The 25698-nt window shown below is 42.5% G+C and overlaps 1 protein-coding gene across 7 annotated transcripts in view; it reads right to left on the bottom strand.

Moving 5' to 3' along the window:
* Nucleotides 1-759: 759 nt before the first annotated feature.
* The window catches only part of CASK (calcium/calmodulin dependent serine protein kinase), a 440186-nt gene continuing 415247 nt past the window's right edge, over nt 760-25698 (bottom strand). For 2 of the 7 annotated variants that reach the window (XM_036270433.1, XM_036270438.1), the window contains 6 exons: nt 18571-18651; nt 18381-18461; nt 15133-15335; nt 7334-7417; nt 5030-5056; nt 2193-2775 (listed from right to left, as the gene is read on the bottom strand). In XM_036270433.1, the coding sequence (XP_036126326.1) occupies nt 2599-2775; nt 5030-5056; nt 7334-7417; nt 15133-15335; nt 18381-18461; nt 18571-18651 (653 nt within the window). In that variant the 3' untranslated portion in view covers nt 2193-2598. Of the gene's footprint in view, nt 2776-5029; nt 5057-7333; nt 7418-15132; nt 15336-18380; nt 18462-18570; nt 18652-25698 lie in introns of all 7 variants that reach the window. The other 5 variants (XM_036270439.1, XM_036270436.1, XM_036270437.1 and 2 more) reach the window with 3 other exon arrangements.

The raw sequence follows: 25698 nt of genomic DNA, 5'->3' as shown, positions 1-25698 counted from the left end.
AATGCAGGGGCAGCAGCAATATACTGAAATTACTCTGAATTCAGATATTCAAGTATTTTCTGCTACGTCATAAAGACACTGCTTTAGAGAAGATGTGTGTTAGTGGAATGGAACAGATGACCTCGTTGAGAAGTCAGATAGAATGAGTTCTGGGTGCAGGAATTCTACCATTTACACAATGGCAAGAACAATGGCTGCCCGTATGCTTCCCCAACGACCCATAAAACCATCTGCATAAAGCCATCGAGGAGAGAGGACTAGAGCTACAATGCTTCTCAATTCTGAGACCACAGGCATTCAAATTGGCATTGCTCTTCTCTGTCTCTGCTTGATCCACATTTATCAATGTGGTGGATGGCTTAAGCCAGGCATCATCAGCATCTCTGGAAATTTGTTCTAAAAGTGCAAGTAGGGGCATGCGGGTTTCTGCCAGAGGGAGGGAGTTTCTCTTCCCCGTGTGTTAGCTGTATTATTCTTTGTGCTTCATTGGAAAAGAGGTAGCGTGGGCCCTTTCACACTGAGAAGAGCCCAGATTGTGGTCAGTACCATCACAGGAATGACTATCTGGCCTTGGCATCAGTTACATTTAAATCAATCCTAACACAGCCCTAAACAACATTTAGGGTTTCTCTCTCCATCCAGGATGTCTCTGGTATGGTGGTTTAGTCACCCTGCTATGGAGCCCCAACAGAAGCAGTTCACTCAACATCTTGTTGGTAAGTTGCAGACTCATCTGGTCACTGACAAAGGACAACATCAGAGAAAAAAAAAATCAGCATCATTTAATAAGAGTAGGTGGGGAGGGATGACACCATAAAAGGAGTATACAAATGTCTTCTCTGTGTGGTCCTTCAAGATGAGCTTTTCAGCTCAGAACACAACCTGCACATCCTGCCAAGGCACAAAGCGATGAGGCCATCTAACTGTCAAGAAGCAAACATGATGGTAATTTTTCAAGGATCACAGGTTAATAGAACCACTTCATACACCCTGCCACTGTAATGAAAAACCTTCCACTGACCTCTGGCAAGAGTCGGAAAACCCCCAGCCCGAATCTGCTATTATTGGAAGGATGTGACCTCATGTAAGGGTGATGAGATGGTTAATGTCTCTAAAGCAACAGGGAAAGATGATTGTCCTGTGCCAAGGGATATAGCAAGAGGAAAGAAAAACCACAGATGGCCTCTAGTACAAGGGTGGCCCTTGGGTGCACTGCATGTGCTCTGGGAGCCAGGCACGGTCTGAGCTGTGCTCTGGCGGAGTATTTTGTTGTCCTGCCAACTGATAGTCCCTCCTGGGCCTTCAATGGTTCAATGAGCATCTAATGAATTATAAAATCTAAAAGATTATCGGCTTGTATATCTGAACAAATCTATAATGAAATGACGGACCCAAAGGCATTTAATATTGAACACATAAAAGGAAGTATATTTAAAAAAGTTGGTCAAACTGTCCTGTTAGTTATCATTTTAAAGGAATTTACAGGGCTGTTATATTCTTTTGGAATAATTCAGTTTATGGCAAGTGCCTAAACTGGTTTCTTCATTGCACAGTATATTCTCTTAAAATGGGTGCTTTAAAACAATTACATACATATTAAAAATCCTCATTTCTTTGCTTAATTAAAACGTTAATACTCTCAGACAACACAGATCTGAAATGGTGAAACCAGCAATTCCCCCTCCCACCTTACAACAAATTAAATTGAGACAAAATTACAAACACATCTCACTATATGATTATTATTAATAAAAATCAGTTTTGTTTTTGTTTTTTATAAAGTTGCCCGAAATGCAAGGGATGTGCATAGGTTTTACAACTTAGTCATAATAGCATTTGATTCTTATTCCCCTGGGTGTGCCCCGTGAACGGAATGTACTTGGCTGTAGATTACAGATCGTTTTGTCCAACACAGACACACCAACAGCATAAACGCTCGCGACTGTCCACATGCATTAAGAGTCAAGACCCAACTTCAAATCTCTAAAAGGTTTACAGGGTGCTTCAAAGAGACAGTATCACATTATCTGGATGTTACATAAAGGACTTAAAAAAAATTCTATTCTAAAAAAAAGAAAGAGAAAAAAGGTCTTTAAAAATTTATGACTGTTTTGTAATCACTAGACTGATTATTTCAAATAAATAAAGGAAAGAAAGATATTCCAATCCATAAAATCAGACTCTAAAAAGAATGTAGTATTCCACCCCCAGTCAAGGTAACAGAATCATTGTTTATTATTATTAAAATAGATTATAGAAAGCAGCATCTATTTTGTGCAGTTTTTAGGGGCCTTGGAAATAAAAAGCTATGATTTCCAAAAATATAACATTCCAAAGGATTGAATAATACATACATTTAAAGATACATTTTATTAAAGTTTAGGAGAACTGATTAAAAAAGATACTGTCTCTTTAAATTAGTGTGTAATTGTTTTTCTCCTCCTACCTATTCGGACATGACAATAATTATAAATGTAGGTCACACTACAACTAGGTAGTCTCTAGGGACCACGACCTGCTGACACAAGGCCGATAACAAAGAGGCGTTTCCATGTATGAGGTGGCTCCCAGTTATGCGTCAGATATCTGGGGACAGGCCTAATAGACCCAGGACACTGGGACCCACTGAGGGGCTGTGCACACGAGCTCGACGGCTTCCTCCAGATGTCTGATTGTTTCATCAATTTCATTGTTGATAATTGTGAGATCGAAGTAGTGTGCATACGTTCTCTGTAAGATGTCAGATTCCTTCTGCAGACGCTGAAGAGATTCATCCTAAATGGTGATGGGAAAGAGGTAGGGGTGGGCATGAAAGAAGAGAAAAGCAGAGAAGAGAGAAGTCAGCTGTATTCTTTCTCTTTTCACATTTCTGCTCATCCCAGTGTCAGAAACAGTCAAGGCCAGACCTTGATATGCCGCATCTGGGCACAAGGCCGAGCCTGGTTTGTGACAGCAGAGATGCCGGTTCCCGGGATGGCAGGGTTGCAGAACTGCTGCTTGCAACCCAGACCGCTCCCCATGCAACAGAGGGCTCCACGCCAAACTGGACGCACCAGAGAAAACACACTCTGCAGCAAACACACCGCCCTACCCGGCCTAGCTGTGCCCGCGCCTCTAACCCAGGCCTGTCTCAGCCTGTTTGCTGGGAGGGCTTTCGCGGTGAGGTCAGAACCCTGCCTCTGCCGTCCCTTGGTCCTCTGCACTCACTTGCACCAGGTCCCCGAGCCCTGCTGCATTTGTACCAAGACACCCCTGCCTCTGGACAACAAATTGAGTTGTATTTTTCTCTTTTCTGCTTAGAGGTTCAACATGTTCCAGGAATTCAATTACATATAATGGCCCTCACTCAACAGCAGTGGATGCCAGAGGCAAAAGCCTTTTGGATGTTACAAATAATGGATGAAATAAGGCCATTACCCAGATACAACAGCGACTGGCATCTGATGAATTCCCTCATATTGGTCTGTACTGGAAATGGCCAAATGTCACTGTTCACAAGTATGCACATCTCTTATGGAAAACTCTCTGAAGGCAAAGCAGCCACTGAATTCTAGGGAGTTTTGCTACAGTAATAAATCTTCCCTCAACTCCCACAACTTGTAGATTTTGAGAACTCTCGCCAGGGTGAGAAGGAGGAAATCCAGGGCCCCTAGTTTGTCATTAAGTCTAACTTTAGCCTCAGGATGGCAGTTTTTGCAAGACAAGGATCTCTGAGAGTCAGCAGGAAGTCTGCCTCTGAATCTTCATGGGTCAGATCGTGTTATGCTGAATGTTGAATGGACAAGTTCAAATTTGAAACCAGGTAACTTGGTTAGTTACATTAACTGTCCCCGCTTCTCCTCCAACACTAGGTAGGTGAGCTATTGGGCTGAGTCTTAAAATATACATAGATAAAATTAAATACCTGTTTATTTCATTAGTATCTCTCCCTACCTACACTGTAAACGTGTCTTGTGTGCCCTGGCACTGCTGTGCCCAGCACCTGGCTGACCAGTACTGGCCATCATAGGATGTGATGAGTGTTAAATCTGTATTCAAGAGATAGAGCAATCCTATCAGGAAATGGGGGCTTATGATGAATGACAGAGATGGAATTCCAGAAAAACTAAAAGATGAGGTGTTTTCAGGGACTTGGGAGCCATGGCAACCAGCAATGGTTTAGGACCCCTCCTCTTCGCTGAGGCCCATCTATTATTTGTAAGAGACACTGCCGGATGCACCTGTGGGTGCAACTCTCTGGAAAGGGGACCCAGAGGGACAGTTGATTGATTCCATCATGGCACCGTAGTGGGGATGGACAGACACCAGGGAAGTTGGGAACTCAATCTTTTCTACAGGACACTCTGAAATGAGTGTTCTGCCTGTTTTGTCATCTCCTACGAGATTTTCAAAGCAGAACATGGCATGCTTTGGATGTTAGGTATTAACTACTACGGCGTTGATAAGACCTCCGTTTATCACCTTCTATAAGGTCATATCAACACACTTTCTGCTTGCACTTAAAAAGCATAGTATTTTCACTGTGGCTTTACTTTACCAAAAACACAATGCAGAAGCTGCATTTTAGGAAGCATGCATTCACCCAAAGACAGGAGTGCTTCCTACCAGCATAAGAAGGAACAACTCCTACCACATCACGCTCCGGGCTAGGGGTTCTACTGGAATATAAAGGCCGGGGCTTCAAAAACCACTAGTAGAGTTTATGATTTGCTTAGAAAGCTGGGCTGATGAAAACATTCAAGAAAATTTATGGCTGAGAGCATCAAATTTTTAATGTAGTTCTCTTTCCAGAAAAAATAAGGCTCCCTCTTAAGGTTCTTACAAGATGAAGCTGTATTTGTCACAGTTTCTTCCTCAACAACAGCTTGTCTGCAGGCTTGACTTACATGGGAGGAGAATTTAACTCAGTGAAAACAAAATGCCTTTATTCTAACAGCAAAAGCAAGGATCTGTGGGAACAAAATGTCTACATTCTAAATCTATGAAAGTAAACAAGGCTGTATTTCATCACCGCCTAGCTGGTACTTACAGGTAATTTTCTGCACCATTTTGGCAGCTATGGAAAATTAGTAAAAGGGCAGGAAAACAGGCAAAACAAAAACAAAGCAAAGATGATAATTCAAGAAAAACACATGGCAACCGAAGGATAAAAGCTAACCACAATGTGCAGCGTCAAACACGTTTGTGTATAAATAAGACCAAAAAGGAAACTTCACAAAGGAATACCCCTTTTGCAAATGAAATGACACAAAAATAATGACTGAAAATACAAGTAACACAGAAATCTAAATATTTAATCTCCCTTAAAGGTATATGAAGTGAACATTTCCAAGCCCTGATTTTAGCGTCATAGGCTTGGGCGTGTAGACGAGTGTTTACTGACTAGAGCGAAGAGCCCCCTTGTGGTTTCCTGACCCTGCAGAAGCAGTGGTCTTCAGCATAACGTGTAGGCGTCTCTTCTTAAGAATGACCCTACAACAATGAGGTGTCACCTCACACCTGTCAGAATGGCCGCCATCAACAAATCATCAAACAACAAGTGTTGGCGAGGGTGTGGAGAAAAGGGGACTCTAGTACACTGCTGGTGGGAATGCAGACTGGTGCAGCCACTATGGAAAACACTATGGTGTTACCTCAAAAAATTAAAAATTGAACTGCAATTTGACCCAGTGATCCCACTTCTAGGAATATACCCTAAGAAGCCTGAAACACCAATCAGAAAGAATATATGTACCCCCATGTTTGTAGCAGCACTATTTACAATCGCTAAGATCTGGAAACAGCCCAAATGTCCATCAGTAGACGGATGGATAAAAATGCAGTGGTACATATACACAATGGAGTACTACGCAGCTGTAAGAAAGAAAGACCTCTTATCCTTTGAGACGACATGGAGGGACCTGGAAAATATCATCCTAAGTGAAACAAGCCAAACAGAGAAAGACAAGTTTCATATGATCTCACTTATTTGTGAAATATAATGAACATAACAGTCTGAGGAATGGGGTAGTCCCAGAGACGCGGAAGTGGGGTACAGACTGACAATCCCCTAAATAGGGGGGTGGTGGGGAAGAGATAAACCACAGAACTTATATGAATGTATGCATGAACAGTGGACATGGACAACAATCTGGGGACAGGGCAGGGAGGGAGGGGGAGGGGGGAATCAGTGGGGGAAAAAGGAGAAACATCTGTAACAAAAATTAATTAATAAAAAAAAAAGAATTTGGGGAGGGTACAAACATTCAGTCTATAGCACCCCTGTTGATAGACATTTGGGTTGTTTATAGGTTTGGGATATCATTAAGAAAGCTGCTACAAACAATTTTGACCACAAAAAAAAAAAAAGAATGACCCTGCAGCACATAAGCAGCAAGCACCAATACACACCACAACTAGCTTCTTGTCTGCCCAGCCACAGGCGGCCTTCTAAGTCAGCCTGCTTGGAGATGTGCGCAGCCAACTCCTGCAGCCACTATCTCTGCAGCAGCTGCTGACTTGAGCTGGCCTGACAGGGCACAGAGCTCATTCTTAGGTTTGGGAGTCTCCAGGGGCCTGGATAGAAATTCTGCACGAGTTCCACTCCAGAGGCTGCCCAGGTTCCTGCCAAGGTCATGGATTCCTTACAGCTGTCTTCAGGCAAAGCAATCCTTGGCCCAGAGCTGGGCTAGAGGCCGTTGCTTTGCTTTCCTGGCATAGTCCCTATCAGGAGAGGAGGGGGCTGGCAGCCCTGGAGGGAGGGAGCTACCTACCTGCAAAATCTCTGCCCTGGAGGGGTGAGGGGCTTTAAAATCTTTAAAAGTAGACTTATTGCCCTGGCCGGTTTGGCTCAGCGGTTGGAGCGTCGGCCTGCGGTACAGAGAGACCCGGGTTCGGTTCCCGCTAAGGGCGCGTACCTCGGTTGCAGTTTGTCCCCGGCCCTGGTTGGTCGTGCGGGTGGCAGCCACTCGATGTCCCTTCACATCGATGTTTCTCTCTCTCTCTCTTCCTCTCTCTCCCTCCTGCTCTATCTGAACAAAAAATGGAAAAATGTCCTCAGGTGAGGATAAAAAAAAAAAGTAGACTTATTGATTAGGCCACAGGGTGATCGTGCTGGGGACTAAGGCTTGAATGACTCTGATCTCAGAAGAACCACACCTCTCTATATGGCCTAATCCCTAATACTGAAAGAGGACCTCAAACTCTAGAAATCTTAATGACCAGCATCAAGAACGAAGCAGAGCTTCACTTAGTCGTCTTGACGACATGGGACTGTGGTCTTGAACGTACAATACAAATGGATCCTTACTCTGGGTAGGTGTGCTAGTTCGGGGAAACACTGATCCGTTCTCACCTCGTTCAGACCTGGAGTAATAGTTGGTGCAGCAATGAAAACAACGAAAGGAGCGAACTCGGCAGTTCTCAGGACCTTCAGCGCCTGTGCAAAAAAAAAAAAAAAAAAAAAGAACGGAAACTTAGAGGAAATAAGTAATGCAACTTTCGAATGAGTCTACAAAAAATTACACAGCCGGAAAAGCCCTGGATTCAAATTTCTGGCAAGGCATTATTAAATTTACCAACTTTATAAATAAGATATTACCCCCTTTCTTCCAAAGGATAGACAATAGCCATCAGCAAATAAAAGGTGACAAACTGGACATTTTTCTTATGCATCTCATGAATCAATCTTGACTTATTTTTCTTCAGAAAAGTTAACACTGATTATGTTGGTTTAATGTTTGCTTAAACTTGGTTATTAATTGTAGCCTAAACTTGAATTGATATGAAATGCATTTGGGGGTGGATTGGGACCAGGGGGCTGGCTTCACCACTGATCTAGAGCCTGCTTCACATTTCAAACTTCCAATTGCTAACAAGGATTAGCGAATCCTGGCCACTGTCGCTGTGAGGTTGTGTTGCAGTTAATGAGTTGCCCTGATGAAAGGCCCCCGTTGGGCTCAGGGTGGGGGGTTAGACCCTGTCCAGAGCTGGAGTCTGGAGCCACTAATGAAGCTGTGGGGCTGTGGGCAATTCATAGGCCCATGAGAAGACACTACATTCAGAACTGATCCCTTTCAGTTCCCTTCCCTGCCATCAAAAGCTGTGCCAGCTATGAGTTCGCGTGGACATAGTGCAGAGCTGTCATCGGGTGGTGTAGCAGTTGAGTCTGGTAAGGGATGACTGTGTCAGCTCCCCCCCACCAGCACATGACGCTCCTAGAGGTTACAACGTCCCCTCTAGGGAACAAAATTAAACATGTATAGGCACACGATTCATAAGTAACTGATGTGTAATTAATTTGTACGTGTCAGGGGTAAGTATCTCGCTGTCCTTTACGCAAGAACTTAGCATGTCTATTCTGTTATCCACATATTTTACCCTCTAAGTGGCCTTTCGATGGTTTGTTTTGCACTATTCCTTTTCTTTTTCTTTTGCCTGGTTGACTGCAGTAGCAATTAGATCTATTTCTCTGCCTCCAGGTTTTGCTACGTTCCAATCCATACTAAAGCCTGCCACCAGAGTGGTCTTTTGGAAAAACAGATCCCAACGTATTACTCCTCTGCTTCAAACCCTTGGCCAGCTCTCGTTTGGCGCTGGGATAAAGTGTGCAGTCTTTGGCATAAATGCCAGATCCCTGCCTCATGAACTGACCCATGCTCACCTGTCAGCCTCTCTCTGCCCCTCCAAGGACTGGCCCTGCAGAAGGACTTTGTTCTACAAAGGGCCACAGTCTGTCTGGCTTCCTGGCCCTTTTCTCCGGACCGCAGGCTGACGCTCTAACCGCTGAGCCAAACTGGCCAGGGCCTGGCCCTTTTCTTATGACTCCCTCTGCCCGGACCTTTCTCCATCCCCATGTCCCTGTTCCCACTCTCCCTTCTGCTTGGTTGAGTGTTTCCTGAACAGATTACTGATTTTCTTTTCTCTAGAAAATTCTATGTGAGCTCCGAACTGAGGTCAGGTGCCCCTCCCATGTGCTCCTGATGCACCCACACTTATGCACCTGTAGTGCCTGGGTACTGGAGGGTACGCCCCCTGAGGGCATGGGCTGCGTCTTGTTATTTGTCTCCGTCATGCCCCAGATGGCACTTGGTATACACTGTCTTAGTGATGCAATGAAAATGTAAGGCGATACATGTAATTTGCACAAAATCTAGCTTGCCTGGCGAGGCAGGTTCAACTAGAGGGCACTATGCTTTCGCGGCTGAAGGGAATCTCTTGGCCTTTATGAGTTCACAGGCATGTAAGAGGCAAATTGAAGAGTAAAGGTTTTGACTTTCTTTTTTAGTGGAAGTTCACTTTCACTAGGATTACGCTTCTGAATTTTAGTTACACGGTATCTCCTTGGGAGTTAAGCGAACCTGGCACATTGTTTTACTTGTCCATCAAAGGGTTTTAATTGTGAGTCACAGGCTCAGATTCCCCTTGTGAGAAAGCTCTTTAAGGTTGCATACGTTCATGTTTGATTAGTAATTTTTTTTTTTTTTTATCCTCACCCGAGGATATTTTTCCATTTTTTGTTCAGATGGAGCGGGAGGGAGAGAGAGGAAGGGAGAGAGAGAGAGAAACACCGACGTGAAAGGGACACATCAAGTGGCTGCCACCTGCACGACCAACCAGGGCCGGGGACAAACTGCAACCGAGGTACGTGCCCTTAGCGGGAACCGAACCCGGGTCTCTCAGGACCGCAGGCCGACGCTCTAACCGCTGAGCCAAACTGGCCAGGGCTCATACGTTCATGTTTGAAAGAAGTAACTGGCAATTTCTTTGCCAGTCCTTTTGTGACTGAAGAGTTTAGCAAGGAACATGTGAAAGGCCTTATGTAGCTCCATCGAGCTTAACAGGCATCTTCACTTAGAAACGTCCTTTTTGTCAGTATTATCTTGGGCCTTTTCTCCTGTCCTTCCTCTGCTCGTAAATCCGGGGAGACTACAGGTCAGTTGAAACATAAGGTTTCCTCATCACCCCACACCTACCTACAGCCAGCTTCTGGGCAACTGAGATGAGAAAAACAGTCCTAACGCACAGTTCCTACCCTTGCGCCCGGCCCCGAAGCTGCTCCGAGTGCCAGATGGACCTTCACACGGCCTAGACGCCGGCTGGAGCCCACGGATGAAGTCGAGAACGATACCCGAGGCCTGAAATGGTCATTTCTCTGCTCGGTGACCTCAGCCTCATGGCCATCCAATTCTTGGAATATTTTCAGTTCTAGCCTGCTACCGTATTACAACGCCAGAAAACACGCTGCTCAGGTATTAGTTCCCTGAAGATTACTCTTCTCTGCATACTGCACGCACCTCCTTTGTCTCCGTAAGGACATGAAGGCCACTTTGCACCTACTGCATGAAACTGCCAATGAAGACTGTAGTCATCACACTGCCAAAAGCCTCTTATGCCTAAGAATCAGGTTATATGCCTTTAGCAATGAATTCCAAGGAAAGAACTGGCGTACTTCTATTAGCGGGAACCGAACCCGGGTCTCTCTGGACCGTAGGCCGACGCTCTAACCGCTGAGCCAAACCGGCCAGGGCTGGCGTACTTCTATTAGATGAGAATCATGTGCTCCATGACATTTCCCTTTTTGTCCTGGTTGCCAGGAAGTTCAGAGCTAAATTTCATGTTTATTACAGTAATTATCGTAGCCTCTGTGGTTAGCATATTTGTTTCCTCTTCCTCATGGCTTTAATTTTTTATTTCTATCCTATATTATTATATTTCCAAAAATTATAAACTATCTTGAGTCCTGATTGAGATTTTTTTTGTCTAGTCGCTTTTATATCTTCAGCAGAGTCACCACACTTTCCCTCAGTTCTTGAAGGTCTCTGTCCCCATCCTCTGCTTAACTTATGGGTCTCAAGTGGGTGACTATATTTTTTATTTTATTTTTTTTTGCATTTTTATCTTCAGACAGAGTGGGAGGGAGAGAGAGAGAGAAACATTGATGTGAGAGAGACAAATCAAGTGGTTGCTACCCACACAACCCCAACCGGGGCTGGGGACAAACTGCAACCAAGGTACATGCCCCTAGTGGGAACTGAACCCGGGACTCTCTGGTCCACGAGCTGACGCTCTAACCACTGAGCCAAACTGGCCAGGGCGAGTGGGTGACTTTATATGAGACACAAATTTGTTAATATTGACAAGCAAATATATTTATTTGACAAGCAAATAAAAAATATATTTTTTATTGATTTATTTTTTAGAGAGAGAAGAAGGGAGAGATAGAAACAAAGATCGGCCACCTCCTGCACACCCGCTACTGGGGATGGAGCCCGTAACCCAGGCATGTGCCCTGACCGGGAATCGAACTGGGACCTCTCAGTCCATGGGATGACGGTCAGTCCACTGAACCACATCGGCTGAACCAAATATCTGTTTTCTGAATCCCTGAGAGGAGAGAGAGTCTAGAAAGATCTCTGAAAATACACTGGACTCAGTCAAAGTAACATTAATTTAACATTTAAAACTAATTCTTTAGTTCTCTTCTAGGGAGATAGATTGCTTTTACGGCTCATTTGAGGTCAGTAATTAATATCAGGTTACTGTCTTCCAGGAACAAAAAACCCATTTGACCAAGTATGTAAGATGCAGATATTGTTAAGATTTATTTGGTTTGCAAACTTAAAAAGTACCTAAGAGCAGGCACCTGAGTCATTTTATCCAAAAATCTAAGGGTTTAAGGAAGAGCATAGTGAGCCCAGAAACAATCTTAAGAGAGCGAGCTGATTTCACAAAACAGCCCTTGGTTCAGAAGCTGGCTCTTGTTTTGAGCACAGATTCCTAGTAAGACTGCAGCTACCTTTTGAGGACAACCTTTCCCTTTATGGGCAAAAGCAAAACCACAAGCATTCTGCTGCTCTTAACTTTCTAATATGGCAAATGGAGGAATCAGAATAAAATTAAAACTTAGAACCGTCACAGTAAGTTTTGATTGCACCCCGGAGCTATCACGGTTTGGGCTTTAGGGACATAGATTCTTTTCTGAGCCATGTCTTTATTTCCATGAGAAATAAGTTCCATAGTTTTTCTCAGGTTGGACTGTCTTCTAGATATTTTTATATGCAAAAAACCTCCCAAGGATTTAAATTGTACCGCTACATACAAGGTGGATCAGCTTAAGGATTCTCAGGGTTAACTCTTCTAGGATGATACAATAAAAGGAGGTTAAAATTTATTATAAAAAATTCAGATCAACACTGTTCAAGTTCAAACCTCATTTTCCATTGGCTGCAAAACCTCGGTCAAGTTATAATTATGTGAAGCCTTGGTTTCTTCATCCACAAAAGTAGATACTGATATCTCTGTCTCAGGGTCACAAGAACTAGGTAAGGAGTACTAATGCCTAGCAAAATGGAGAGCACTACTGGAACACAATCTATTATTACTGCTTTATAGGAAGCTAGGTTACAACTTTCCTTCTAGTTTAATGCCTTTATCATGGTTCTTTAGGTTTCAAGTTGGACCACGATGCCTCATCATACAGTATTGTTAGACATGTGTTCAATTTGGCCTGAACTGTCTGAAACAGGATGGCCCAGAGTATAGACCTGCGCTAACCGAGCTGAACCCCTGCGTCAGCTGCTCTTCTCTGGTCTGCACGTAGCGGAAGTGGTGTCAGCAGTGAGGGAAGTGAGAGGGTTTAACAAGTGCCACGTGGCATCTCTCCTGTTAGGGACAGTTTGTGATGTACACGGAGGAAGGAATTTCATCCTCACCAGCGTGCCTTCCCATTTGCATGCTTAGCTCCTGGCACAATGCTTGGAATATAGTGAGTGATTCATATAAGCCGGTTGAATCAAACCATCCATGAGATACAGTAGAGGAGTTCACCTAAAAGGCTGTGTGTGTGTGTGTGTGTGTGTGTGTGTGTGTGTCGGGGGGAGTGGCGTGGAGAAAAATGTCCTAAGGACAGAGCTTCCCTGGAGCAAGGGGCTCTGCCTGCCAGCACGTGGGTCATGGCCACGGGCGTCCTGATGTGAGGATGCGGGCCCTTCAAGCCTGGGGAGAGAGTGGACTGAAGGCAGAGAAGCCCCAGGGTGAAGCCCAGTAGGTGAGACCCTGCGGGCGCCTGGTGTACCCCTGCACGCGACAGTCAGTGTGAGCGCCGGACTGGGCATACGTCTAGACCGGGCATGTGTGGCCCTGCGAGGCAGAGCCTGGGACCGGAGTGGTCAACCAGACCAATGAGCCAAACGGGACCTAGGCGATCCCTGTCCCCAGGGCCACGGGCCCAGAGAGGCTCAGGCAGAGAACAGGATGCGTATGGCCTGTCCTCAGCATTGGGTGGCTCTGACAGATCATGGTTCTCAGAGGTGGGGACACAGGAAGCAGGAGAGAAGGCAGTGAGCTCATCCAGGAGTCAGGGGGAGCAGGGAACGTGCCCAGCCTGGGATGAGGAGTGCTCTGGTGCCCGATGCCACACATAAAAGTGACTGCCATGGATGTCCTGAGAAGGCCATGAGGCGTGTCTCCCGTTCAGCAGTGCAGAGCAATGCATGACTGTGCAAGGGCAGGGGCGCGGGGACAGTGGCCGCTAGGAGGAGCGGCGGCAGCAGCAGCAGCAGCGGCGGCGGCGGCAGCGGCGGGGCGGCAGCAGGTAAAGGCAGAAAGCCCTGGAGAGTGGACTTAGGTAAATGCGGAGGGAGTCTGAGGAGCCCTGCAGCCAGCATACTGCTAGAGACATTACTACCAGCAGAAAACGACGTTCAGGTGAAGACCATTGTGGAACCCAAGGAGAGGATGTCGAAGACCAGGACCAGGATTGAGACTTTGCCTCTAGCCACCCCTGGCCAGAAGATTTTTCCAATCCCTAGTGAGGAGGGATTAGTAGTTAAACAAAAGTCAATCTGTGTTACACATCATATATTTAGTTCTATATAGGTCCAAGATAATTGTTAAGTAAACTATAGAGTGTTCACCTTCCTGGTGCTTTCCTCCCAGCCCCGTAACCAGATTCCAAGTTCAAGAAGCCCATCGCTGCTGTGAAACGGACACAGGTGAACCCACTGGCCACGATGTTAGGGTTCCGGAGCCGAGAAACTGAGCTGTCAGGCCTCAGGTCACACAGACCTTGACCGCAGGTTCCATCCTCCCTTTGGGGATAGCTAGGGGACCAAGCCTCATACGGTGGCCCTTGAACAAGGATCTCCCCTGCCTGGGATAGCCAGGTAAGCCTGCTGATGAAACGGGGCCTGCTTGAGGGGCGCCGATGTACCATTTCAGCAGGTGGCATACTGATTCTACTTCTGAGTGCTAAGGGATTCTGGCACAGATGGGTCTTTAGAAATGACAGCCCGGGAGTCACGGGGCACATACAAGCCTCTCCTGCAACCTGCCCCGATGCTTCCAACTCCACAACCCTTCCTTCCGGGCTTTAAGTCCCACTTCCACTTGGTTTGTCCTCAGAGAGGAAAAAAACAGCTTATCTGCATTTCTGAAGGAAGGCCTTCGGCTTTTTCCTTTGTAAGTTCAGTAATTTCTATTGCTTCTGGCATAGGACTTATCTACGAATCATCCAATCATCTCTGCATCTGGCTCCCCGAGTCCTCTCCACGGCCTGCATATCCCTCCTGGTTTTAGCTCAGGGTCAGGCATCGTCCTCAGTAAAGAGATGGCAGAGGCTGACGACCACCACGGGGCTCCATTCCGGCCCCGTCGGACACCCCCAGGACTCTCTCCTGCTTGCTTTCATAAAGCGAGCGCTGTGTTTCAGACCCAGGCTCCAGGGCCTGAGTTTCTCACTGGGGATTAACATCAGATGCTGGCAGAGGCTCTGATGGTCCAGTGTGAGCTGGACCCAGAGATGTAAAGGTGGCTGTTGGGATAACAAAGTGCCCGACTCTCACCCCGAGGTCAGATTATTGCAGTATTTCTGGCAGGCACAGACCCAATCAGGTACTTTATTGAGCTTCTGAGTATAATGACTCTCATAAGAGGATAGTCTCTGCTTTTTAAATACATGGTGTGTACAATGAGTCCAACAATTGGTCAGTTTGCAGTCTAGACTGTTAACCCACAATGCCTTCATCACTGATACTTTCCTGTAGTTTATTCCATTATTATGCGACCCCTGACATTCCGATGGCATTTTGATTTCAAAACCTGAGCTCAGCATGCAGGCAGGATGACGGGGGGCTGGGTGTGGCGGGCATTTACCTGAGGCTCCACGTCCAGTATTGCAATCAGCCCCTGCTCGTGGATCTTTCGGATGGTCTCTAGTTTTGTCCCATACATCGCATCCTCGTGGCTGCCATACTCCAAGTACTCATTATTAGAGATGTCTTGCATCATTTGGTCATGAGATACAAAGTAATAATTCTTGCCGTTTTCTTCATCTTTCTTTGGAGGTCTGGTTGTATCTGCAAAGTCACATGTCAAGAGAGGATGAAAAGGCCGGCCTTATGAGCCTATGTCCCCAAACGATCTACCCAAACCTAATCTCTTCTTAAAAGCTGTAGATTCTGCAGTATATGCAGCATGCCCTGTTCCCACCAGTAGCTCTGTAGAACTAAACGGCAGAAGCTGTATTTATCTGTGTAACATCAGACCGCAGTAGCTGGTTAGTTGTTTGCTTTGGTGAATCTTTCAGTGTTTAGATAAGCTCTATTTCATTCTTTCATAGGTCACCACAAGTGACCCAAGATTAACTTAACTTACTGTATGCCTTAATACACTTAGGCAGAAGAAAAACAGAATGTAAAAGATAGAAAACTCCATATGGTTATTTAAATTTAAAATAATTAAAATTACATAAATTAAAATGTCAGTTCCTCAGTCTCCCTAGCCACATTTCCAGGGTTCAACAGCCACATGTGGCTGATGGCTACTGTACTGGACAGTGCAGATACTGAACACTGTTATTATTAGAAAAAGTTCTCTATTGGGTACTGCTTGCCTTTAGTATCTTGCAAAAGGAGAATGCTAGAATACAGCAAAGGGCGTACCCTATTGAACACACAATGACCATAGCCAGATGTGGCCATAATAGTTAAGAAAGACCTTAAATAGGAGTTGGCCAACTACAGCCTATGGGTCAAATATGGCCCACTGTCTGTTTTTGTAAATAAAGTTTCATTGGAACACAGTCATGTCCATTTCTTTACATATTGTCTATGGCTAAGTTCATGCTACAAGGGCAGAGTTGAATAGTTTCAGCAGAGACTATATGGCCCTCAAAGCCTCAAATATTTTCTATCTGGCTCTTTACACAAAAAGCTTGTTGACCCCTTACCTACGCCAAGTATAGACTAAAGTATCTGTCAGTAAGTCCTAGTTCTCTGTGGGATACTAATAGGACCGGTATTCTGCAAAACACAGTTTAGGGAACTTTTTCTAGGCAAGCCAGGGACATTGGTTTTGTTTTTCTTCCCCCCACCTTCTTTTTTCTCCCTCTCCCTCTTCTCTCTCCTCTCCTGTCCTTCCTTCTCTTTTCTTCCTTTCTCCCTTTCTTTCTTTTCTTTAAATTTCCTTATTTGCTTGCTTCCTTCCTTGAGTGGCAAGGATGAATTTATGCTACTCTTTGCTGTGTGGATGGGTGCAAACCCATAGGGAATTCCCCCTCTCCTGCCCCAGCTAGACCATTAGAACTGCCAAGAGCTCATGGACATCAAAATGTGGGTATTTTAATCCTTTCTCCAGGTACGTGAAAAGCGGAGCCTGGCCGGTGTGGCTCAGTGGTTGAGTGTGAACCCACGCACCAAGAGGTTGCTGGTTCGATTCCCGGTCAGGGCACATGCCCAGGTTGTGGGCATGATCCAACAGTGTGGGGCATGAAGGAGGCGGCCAGTTGATGTTCTCTCTCATCATCAATGTTTCTATCTCTCTCTTCCTTTCCCTTCTTCTCTCTCTCTAAAATCAATAAAGAAAAAAAAATTAAAAAAAAAAAGAAAAGCTGAAAAAAAAAAAGATACATACTATAGGGATGCTGTACTATGTTCAGTTATTTTGGTAGTTAAACATATGATATATACACATCTGGGGCCAAATATTTCAGAGAGTAAACATGACTGAGGTCAGCAATGGTAGACTTTAAAACCAAGCTAGTTAATTGGCCATTTAATAACATTAAATTGTTCTGTGATCGAGAAGAAACTAAATGTTGGCTAAGCTTGCTGTATTCATGATCTAGACATCGGAGAATTAAAAGAACATTTGAAAGTGTTTTATTAGAAAACCCCAGTGGTATTAGTTAAAACAATATTTGATGAATTTCTTTCTTTCTTTTTTTTTTTTATCCTCACCTGAGGATATTTTTCCATTTTTTGTACAGATAGAGTGGGAGGGAGAGAGAGGAAGGGAGAGAGAGAGAAACATCGACGTGAAGGGACACATCGAGTGGCTGCCACCCGCACGACCAACCAGGGCCGGGGACAAACTGCAACCGAGGTACGTGCCCTTAGCGGGAACCGAACCCGGGTCTCTCCAGACCGCAGGCCGACGCTCTAACCGCTGAGCCAAACTGGCCAGGGCATGAATTTCTTTTTTAATGTGTAGCTCGGCCAGTGTTCTGGGACGAGGGTGGTCTTACGAAGCCTCGTGGCTCTCGGGGGTATAGCGAAAACAGGAAGAGGTGTTGACATGGCTTCAGGAAGGCCCTACGGAACAGAGCCAGTCTTTACAGTTTTCGCCTTCTGCTCTTAAAATTCATTCTCCCTTAGTTCTTCTCACTCTGAACAAAGCTCTAAATGCTAGAAAGCTTTTGGGATTCAAACGTTAAACTCTGGAGTAGCAGTAATATTATGGTGGCAGGATGACTACTATGTATCCAGTATCTGCTAAGTGCTTCCCGTGATCTCAAATCCTCTTTCTATCTCTAGAATTACTTCATTTTATAGTGGTGGGAACAAAGAGGGCAACAGCATAAGGATAAGACATAGAAGATAAGGGGAATAAAAATATCATAGATTTAAAGTTATTTATAAGCAACAACTGGTAGCACATTGACTGGATTTTGAAAGTGATAAAAGTCAACAATTTAGTTGCTGAGTAAGGAAAATATTGTTATATCAAAGAAAACTATACTATCGTTAAAACCTATTTTTCTGAAGAATAATTGATCTGGGTAATATTTATGATGTATTGTTGAAAAGAATTAGGTTACAAATAGAATGGATGAGCCAAACTTGGTTAAAAAAACCACCAACCAACCACCACCACTACCACCACATACACAACACATATTTGCATTAAGAGAAGCCCGGAAGGGTAGAAAACAAACTATCTGTAGCACTATTATTAGGGGAGTGAGGTTGGGATTATTAACTCATTTTCTTATTTGTTCTTTTCTGGATCTTCCAAATTTCTTACAGTGAACAGTTACTACTAATGTAATCAGAAAAACAAATATAAATTGAAATATTAAACAAGGATTAGAAAAATATAATTACAAAAGAGACACTGCTTACGTGGAATAGGGTATGCAAACCGGTCTGGGTGCTTTGTGATGAGGGTGTTTTTTATGTGTCTTCTCCCAACACCATGTGCACCTACGCCATTTAAAAAAAAGTAAGTTAAGATGGACAACTGTTAATAATAGTCACAAAATGTTTTGAAGATGAGAATAAGAGAGCCATGTGTTTACCTAGTCAGACTTACCTAATAAGACTAGTGTTTTCCTTTTGAATGCTGGCAGTTTTACAACTTCTTCATAGGTAACAAGATCTAATTGATCAAACACTAAAATGCAAAGATTTAGAAGAAAGGTGAATTTACAGAAAGAATAGTTCATGTGTGTAAATTATAATTTTACTGGCAAGACTAAAGTTATAGTAAAACCATGTCTTAAAAAATATGAATCCAACTTATAATACATTTAAGTCATATAACCTTTTGGAAGAAAATTTCATTTTTAAGCCCATGAAAATGCACTTTAGAAACAGGGGCTTCCAAGGATACGTTGAGCACATGCATAAAAGTCCAATTCTAAAGGATACTGCATATCTTTACATGCAGTATCCAACAAATCATATGAATTCATTCAAAACCACATGCTGATCATATTTTTGCAATTCTAAGAAATCAGCAATACTAAAAAGAAAAAAGTCTGCAGACAGTGACCAACATGAATATAGAATGAATGCAACTAAAGTGAACCAAGAAAGAGGCTAGCTAGATTATCTAGGGATGGATGTGGGATGCATGGACAGCTGGTCTTTAACTTCATGGTTCTTTATTTCAACAGAGTTGCTAAAGGCAGCATGCTAGATTTTTTTCAACATCAAGTTCTGTAACTATGATTTCACAGGCTTTTGAAATGAGCACCTCACAAGTTTTATTGTAACCCAGCTATCCATTTGATGGAAAGTCTTGGGAATGCAACTAGGGAAACATGCTTCCCTGGGCCCCAAACTTTGCTGGCCTGTGTGTGGTAAATCAGGATGAAGAGGATGGAAAGAAGCATGAAGCGGAGTCTGAGCTTGAAAACCTTTGCAAAAGGGAGTTCTCTAATCATTACAGACTGAGAAGAAACACTTTAAAAATAATTTTTGGAAACCTGCCTCTTAACAAAACTATTACAAGTAGTTACAAAAATATCTACAAATAGTTACGAAACGATTACGAAAAGTTACAAAAATCAGGAAAGTATCGGGAGAATGCAAAAAACAGACAGAAACAGGAAAAATCCCGAGAATGCATAAAAAGGAGAAAATAAAGAGAGCACCTCGAGATACAGAAAACGGAGAAAATAATAGTTCCGTAATGTGATAAACAAAACCTTCCCAAGAGGATAACCATTCCTATCGAAGTTCAAGGTAGTCCAATTCTCATACACATTTGAAAATTCTTACAAGAAGGCTAATCATGCATCTATGTTTCTGGCATTATTTTTCTATGTGATAATACCCAAATGTTGTCAGGCACACTAAAGTTTCTTTATTAAGAGATATGGAATATGCTATGGATTTTAAAGGGGTTGAAAGAAATTCAGTAAAATTGATTCCCTGGTGTAAAATAAAGGAATCTGGGGTGTTTCAGTCAATCATTAAGAGAAGCTTCTACTCTCTGAAACAATATGGCCAAATGCTTTTGAATATCAGCTTAGTCCTTAACATTTGTGATCATCCCAGTAGCAAATAACCTTAAATGCAAAATAGGATACTCTGGAATGCAATAGATCAGAAACAAACAAAGGAACAAAAGTATCATTCCCAAAATATTAAAAAAAGAAATCCAATATGTTTAAATAAGGATTAGTGCATGTTAATGGGTATTTATGCATTTGTTTTCTTTTGATAACTTGATTCCATAAAGGTTGACTAAAACTCTTTAAAGTATATTTTCTAGCAACAGCTAAAAACCAAGAATTGCTTTCTGTGTTTAGAATGGCAGACTTACAGAATCAAAATGAACACGAGGTTCTCTGCATAGCAGAGCTAGCTAGTCATGCTGCGATAGTAATGGAGTGATGAGAGTTGCAAAAATAAAACCAGGAGTGCTTACGACACTGATTTTTCTACCTATTGCCTTCTGAATATTTCCATCAAGAAAATGTATGCTTATGAAAGAGGTGCACCAACGCTGTCAGATTTTAATATATAAAAATAATCAAATATCTCACAAAAGAGCAAGATGATAATGACAGAAGCTTTCTGAGTGGTGTATACACCCATTTTCCCTCTACAGAGCCCTAACTCCAATCCTACTGAAACAAGACGTCTCATTAAAACACACACACATAAGAATGAGTTAGATATTAACCATTAACACCACAAACAAATGAACAGATATGTTACACATCAATATCTTAACCATAAATGAGTAGCATGAAAAGGTGACTCTGGTCTAAAATCAACACAAGGTCACAGGATTGAGAAACAATAAAAAATAATATTTTAAAATAAGACATACAAGGAATAAGGAGAACACTAAAAGACTGGACTTTTAAAGGTTTTAGGATGTTTGCTGATTTAAAACAAAAAAGGACTTAATGAAAGGAAACCATCAAAAACAAAGAGGCATAGTCACTCAACAGGTTACTTACATGCACAGAGGCCATTGGGAGTAAGACAGCATGAAAAATGTACAGGGGTCATTGAAATATGGCTTTTAATATATTAGTAAAATAAAAGTATAATATGCACAAAGAAACTTTATCATGCAATATTCTAAACACGAGGCAAATAAATCACATTAAGAAACAAATCCATTTAATAAAAATTCAACAATATCCTTATATAAAAGCCAGTAGGTTTTATATACTAGCATATACATAGAAATTGTGTCTGGGAATAGTTACAAGAAACTTTTTCAGGGAGTGTAGGTGTGGAAGCCTTTTGGTTTTCATTTTGTATCTTCCTGTACTGTTTGCAATTTCTAATCATGTATTGCTTAAAAAGAAAAACATTCACAGGGCAGTGAGATTATGGGCCACTTTGTTACCTTTAGCTCTGTGTTAAAGAAAAAAGTTATAGTTTTTTTAGTCAACAGTACTAATTTGTGGCATTATACATAATTTAAACACACCTATGAGTGGTACTGTAGAAACCCTCTATATTCATATGGATGTATGTAAATAGGGTCTCACAGGATATTGAAATACTTCTGCTCAGGGCTGTAACATTGATGAAATAAATTACTGCATATCTTTCCCCCCAAAGTTCACAGTAGTAAGTTAATCTTAAACTGATTTTGGAAGTCCTAGGGCTGAGGAATCTCAATGCCTCAAGAGGATAGTCCTTCTAGTAGCATGACAATATTTTCCCCATCAAATTTATGTAGCTAAAAACTTTTATGCATTGCAGAAAATGTACTTGCTGTAAACACTACACACACCGTAATCAAATCTATTCCCAAGGCTTCAGAAATACTGTCTGGCATAGTTGGCTCATATTATCTTGATTTCCTGGTAAGCTACTCAATATTCGTAACACTTTTAGGTATTTAGGTAATTATTTTCCTCTTTAACAATCGAGTCCAGGTCTCAGTTTTGAAATGCTAGAAGTATTTTCAAATACTGTACAAACTTCCAATTAGAAAAGACAGCACACTGGTAACACTGGGCCGAGTGCACACTCTTATGCCTGCAGTGACCAGGCAGCTAATGTGTTGAAATGAGTGGGCCAGGTGTGGGAATGGAGTGGTGGGGACAATGGTTCCTAGAGTGTCTACAGAACAAGTGTCCAATTCAAAAGGGACATCAACAGCCTAGAGTCATTAAAGAAGAAAATGGGCCTTGTGTTACCATATCCTCTGTTCTTCTGGGCCTGATTTTCAAATGTGATAACTATTATTTTAAACACCATGTTTATGAGAAAAACAAAATTTATTTATGGGTGATATTCAGCTAATAGACTGTCATTTTATAATGTGAGATGTAGGCAACTCAGTTTGAAGAGAATTCGGCTTTAAATAGACATGTGAGCCCTGGCCGGTTTGGCTCAGCAGTTAGAACGTCGGCCCACGGAGCAGAGAGATCTGGGTTTGGTTCCTGCTAAGGGCGTGTACTTCGGTTGTAGTTCGTCCCTGGCCCCGGGGGTCGTGTGGGTGACAACCACTCAATGTGTCTCTCTCACATCGATGTTTCTCTCTCTCTCTTCCTTCCTCTCTCCCTCCCGCTCTATCTGAAGATAAGTGCAAAAATGTCTTTGGGTGAGGATAAAAAAAAAAAAATAGACATGTGAAATTTCCTGGTGACAGAAATGGAAATAATTAATTCCAGTATTATCATTCCCATCAGTCCTAGATACCGACAAAGTTCCCATTCTTCATTTCCACTAAAAATATAAGCAACTTCAGAATGATGATAAGGTTTGGATCTTCCCATCAATATATGCTGAATTCTCAAATATTTGAAGCAGGAAACAAAATATATGACCCTTATTTTAATTTACTGAGGACTATGAGAAGATCCCCCCACTGTATTTTACAATCAACTTCTGAACAAGCAAAAAAAAAAAAAAAAGTCATTCAGAAATATAGTCTGATTTGCGACCCATGAGCTCAATTTGGCTGATTCTTGGTATTAAAGAATATGATATTTCAAAGTTCTCAAAATATCAACCTCACTGATGGAGGTCATCAGTATTTGTTTCTCTCTTCATCATAGCTGAAGGGAGACCAGCCGATAAAATATCTGACTTCCCTTTTGACTTCATCTCTTGTCAAAAAGATCACTAAGCAAATGGATCTTCTGTACTTTATAGCAAACGAAATGGAAGACTTGGTTGGTGAAGGGGAAGAAACCCGAAGAGATGGTGACAGAAAGGCCTTGCCAGGCGCATGCTTCAGAAAGTCCAGGAAAGTGGTCCAGCATCTTCTGCCGACCAGAACAACTAACAGGAGACCTTGTGAGTGATGATTTTGTGGGCAAGGGAACCCTAACAATAACATTCATACTAGACAATTCCAAATAAGCCTAAATGCAAGTTCTACAAAGAAACTCGAGTGGCTCTGCAAGGACCTTATTTATAAGAAGCTCAGTCTATTTATCAAAGGGCAGGAAAGGACAGTCTCACTTGCAGTGACAAATACTGACATGTAAGAGGAAACTAAGCCCTGGCCGGTTTGGCTCAGCGGTTAGAGTGTCGACCTGCGGTCCGGAGAGACCTGGGTTCGGTTCCCGCTAAGGGCATGTGCCTCGGTTGCAGTTTGTCCCCGGCCCTGGTTGGTCGTGCGGGTGGCAACCACTCGGTGTGTCCCTTTCACATCGATGTTTCTCTCTCTCTCTCTCTTCCTCTCTCTCCCTCCCACTCTATCTGTGCAAAAAATGGAAAAAAAAAATGTCCTCGGGTAAGGATAAATAAAAAAAAAAAGAGGAAACTAAGCATGACAAGGAAGGTTCTGGGGCCCAGAAGACCATTGCTTAGGAAAATGCTGAAGATAACAAAACAGCGATGGTGGTGGGTTTTCTCCAATGTCTTAGTTCTACGTTAACAAGAACTTAGGTCCATAGTTTTTGATAGGAGGTATAATGTTGAAAGAGAGAAAGCAATTCTATTCTATCCCTATGAGGCTCCTGCCTTCTTTATCAAGGGTGATAGCCTTCAAACTTGATAGGCGATGTTTACCAGAGCTCAAGCCCGACATAAGGGACAGTGAATGAGAGTACTTGACTTCATTAAATGATACCCATTTGTCAGGCCCAGTGATGAAAGAATCTGAGATTCATTGAATTTTAGAATTAGGAAAGATATCCTTGACTGACTAATGTGATTCAAGATTCCTCTGTTTTGAGGCGCACAGGAGCCAAGTGATTTTCAAAAGTTGCAGTTACGCAAATGTACTAGCTCCTGGTCCTATCTTAGGTTGCTTACTTATTAAGCTTATGGGTGTGTCTGCAGGATCACTGAGCATCACCTATGGTGCATCAGGACAACAGGAACCATGGAAGATCAGTGATGCCCCAGGGTGTCAATGCATGGATAAAGGTTGTGGCTCAGTTGGTTGAGCATCATCCCATGCATCAGGAGGCTGCCAGTTCAATTTCCGGTCAGGGCACATGCCAAGGTTTCGGGCTCAATTCCCAGTAGGGGGCATGCAGGAGGCAGTTGACCAATGTTTCTCATTGATGTTTCTATCTCTCTCTCCCTCTCCCTTCTTCTCTTTGAAATCAATAAAAACATTTTAAAAGCATGGAAAAAAGGCAAAATTCTAAAGTGAACGACTCAATGGACTCTTTGTTAAAATTTAGAGGTTCTAGTTTTTCAATCAATTGGCTTTGTATTTTCCCTCAAAGCTGAATTAAAGAATACTGGCAATTTGAATACTCCTTTCTATGAGCTCTGTATTAGTATAATATAAAGCCAATGATGAATAGACAGCCTTAATCAACTATTTCTTTGCTTTTCTAGGTTTAAATTAATTTTAATGCCATCTATCATCTATGTCATTCAAAATTATTGTAAAAATTACACAAGGATATATGGATATATATATATGTGTGTGTATATATATATATACACACACAGTTGTCCCTCGTTTATTGTGGTTAATCTGTTCCAGACCCTAATGGTTGCACCTGGCGTTTCAGGATTCCTAGGGTGCTCGGATACATAGGCCTACAGTCCATACGTACAGTAATTTTAATTTTAATTGTAATACAGGGGTGTATAATTGACTCAGAAAACCAAGCACGCGCTGTATCATTTTCACTGTCTTGATCAACTTTTTAATGAATATATTTGAAAAAACCACGATAGAGTGAAGCCACGCAAGTCGAAGCATGAAGTGGCGAGGGACGGCTGTGTCTGTATATATCTCTCTCTATATTGACACATCTTGTTAGAAGAAGTTGATGGAAATAAACATGACTATTAAGCCTTGGCAATAACCACTGACATATTGTGTTAAATGACATTCTGCTGATACTACAGTGAATTTGTTCAAATTGTACTACTTGAGCACTGACGATGAATAGTTGCTAAATCATGTTTAACTAATCTACTTTAAATGTTTCTTCCTTTTATAAAACAAAAAAAGCCACTATCAGACTAATGTTCTGTAGTGGTCCGTAATCAGAAATGATACAATTTATTGGAAATAAAATGTGGTCACTCACATTTATTCCACATTACACAGTATTTCAAAATGTTTACTTTTATTCTCTGAATAAGAAATGAACCATTCAGAGTTTCTAAATAATTTTTCCTAATGAATGCTAATAACAAATATTACAACATTCTACAGAGAGAAATGCACTTATTTTTTTTTTTTAATCCTCACCCGAGGATATTTTTCCATTTGTCTTTAGATAGAGAGGGAGGTAGGGAGGGAGGGAGAGAGAGA

The sequence above is a fragment of the Molossus molossus genome, unplaced genomic scaffold (genome assembly GCF_014108415.1).
Source record: "Molossus molossus isolate mMolMol1 unplaced genomic scaffold, mMolMol1.p scaffold_m16_p_2, whole genome shotgun sequence".
Taxonomy (NCBI): domain Eukaryota; kingdom Metazoa; phylum Chordata; class Mammalia; order Chiroptera; family Molossidae; genus Molossus; species Molossus molossus.
This window is presented reverse-complemented; position numbering and strand designations above follow the sequence as displayed.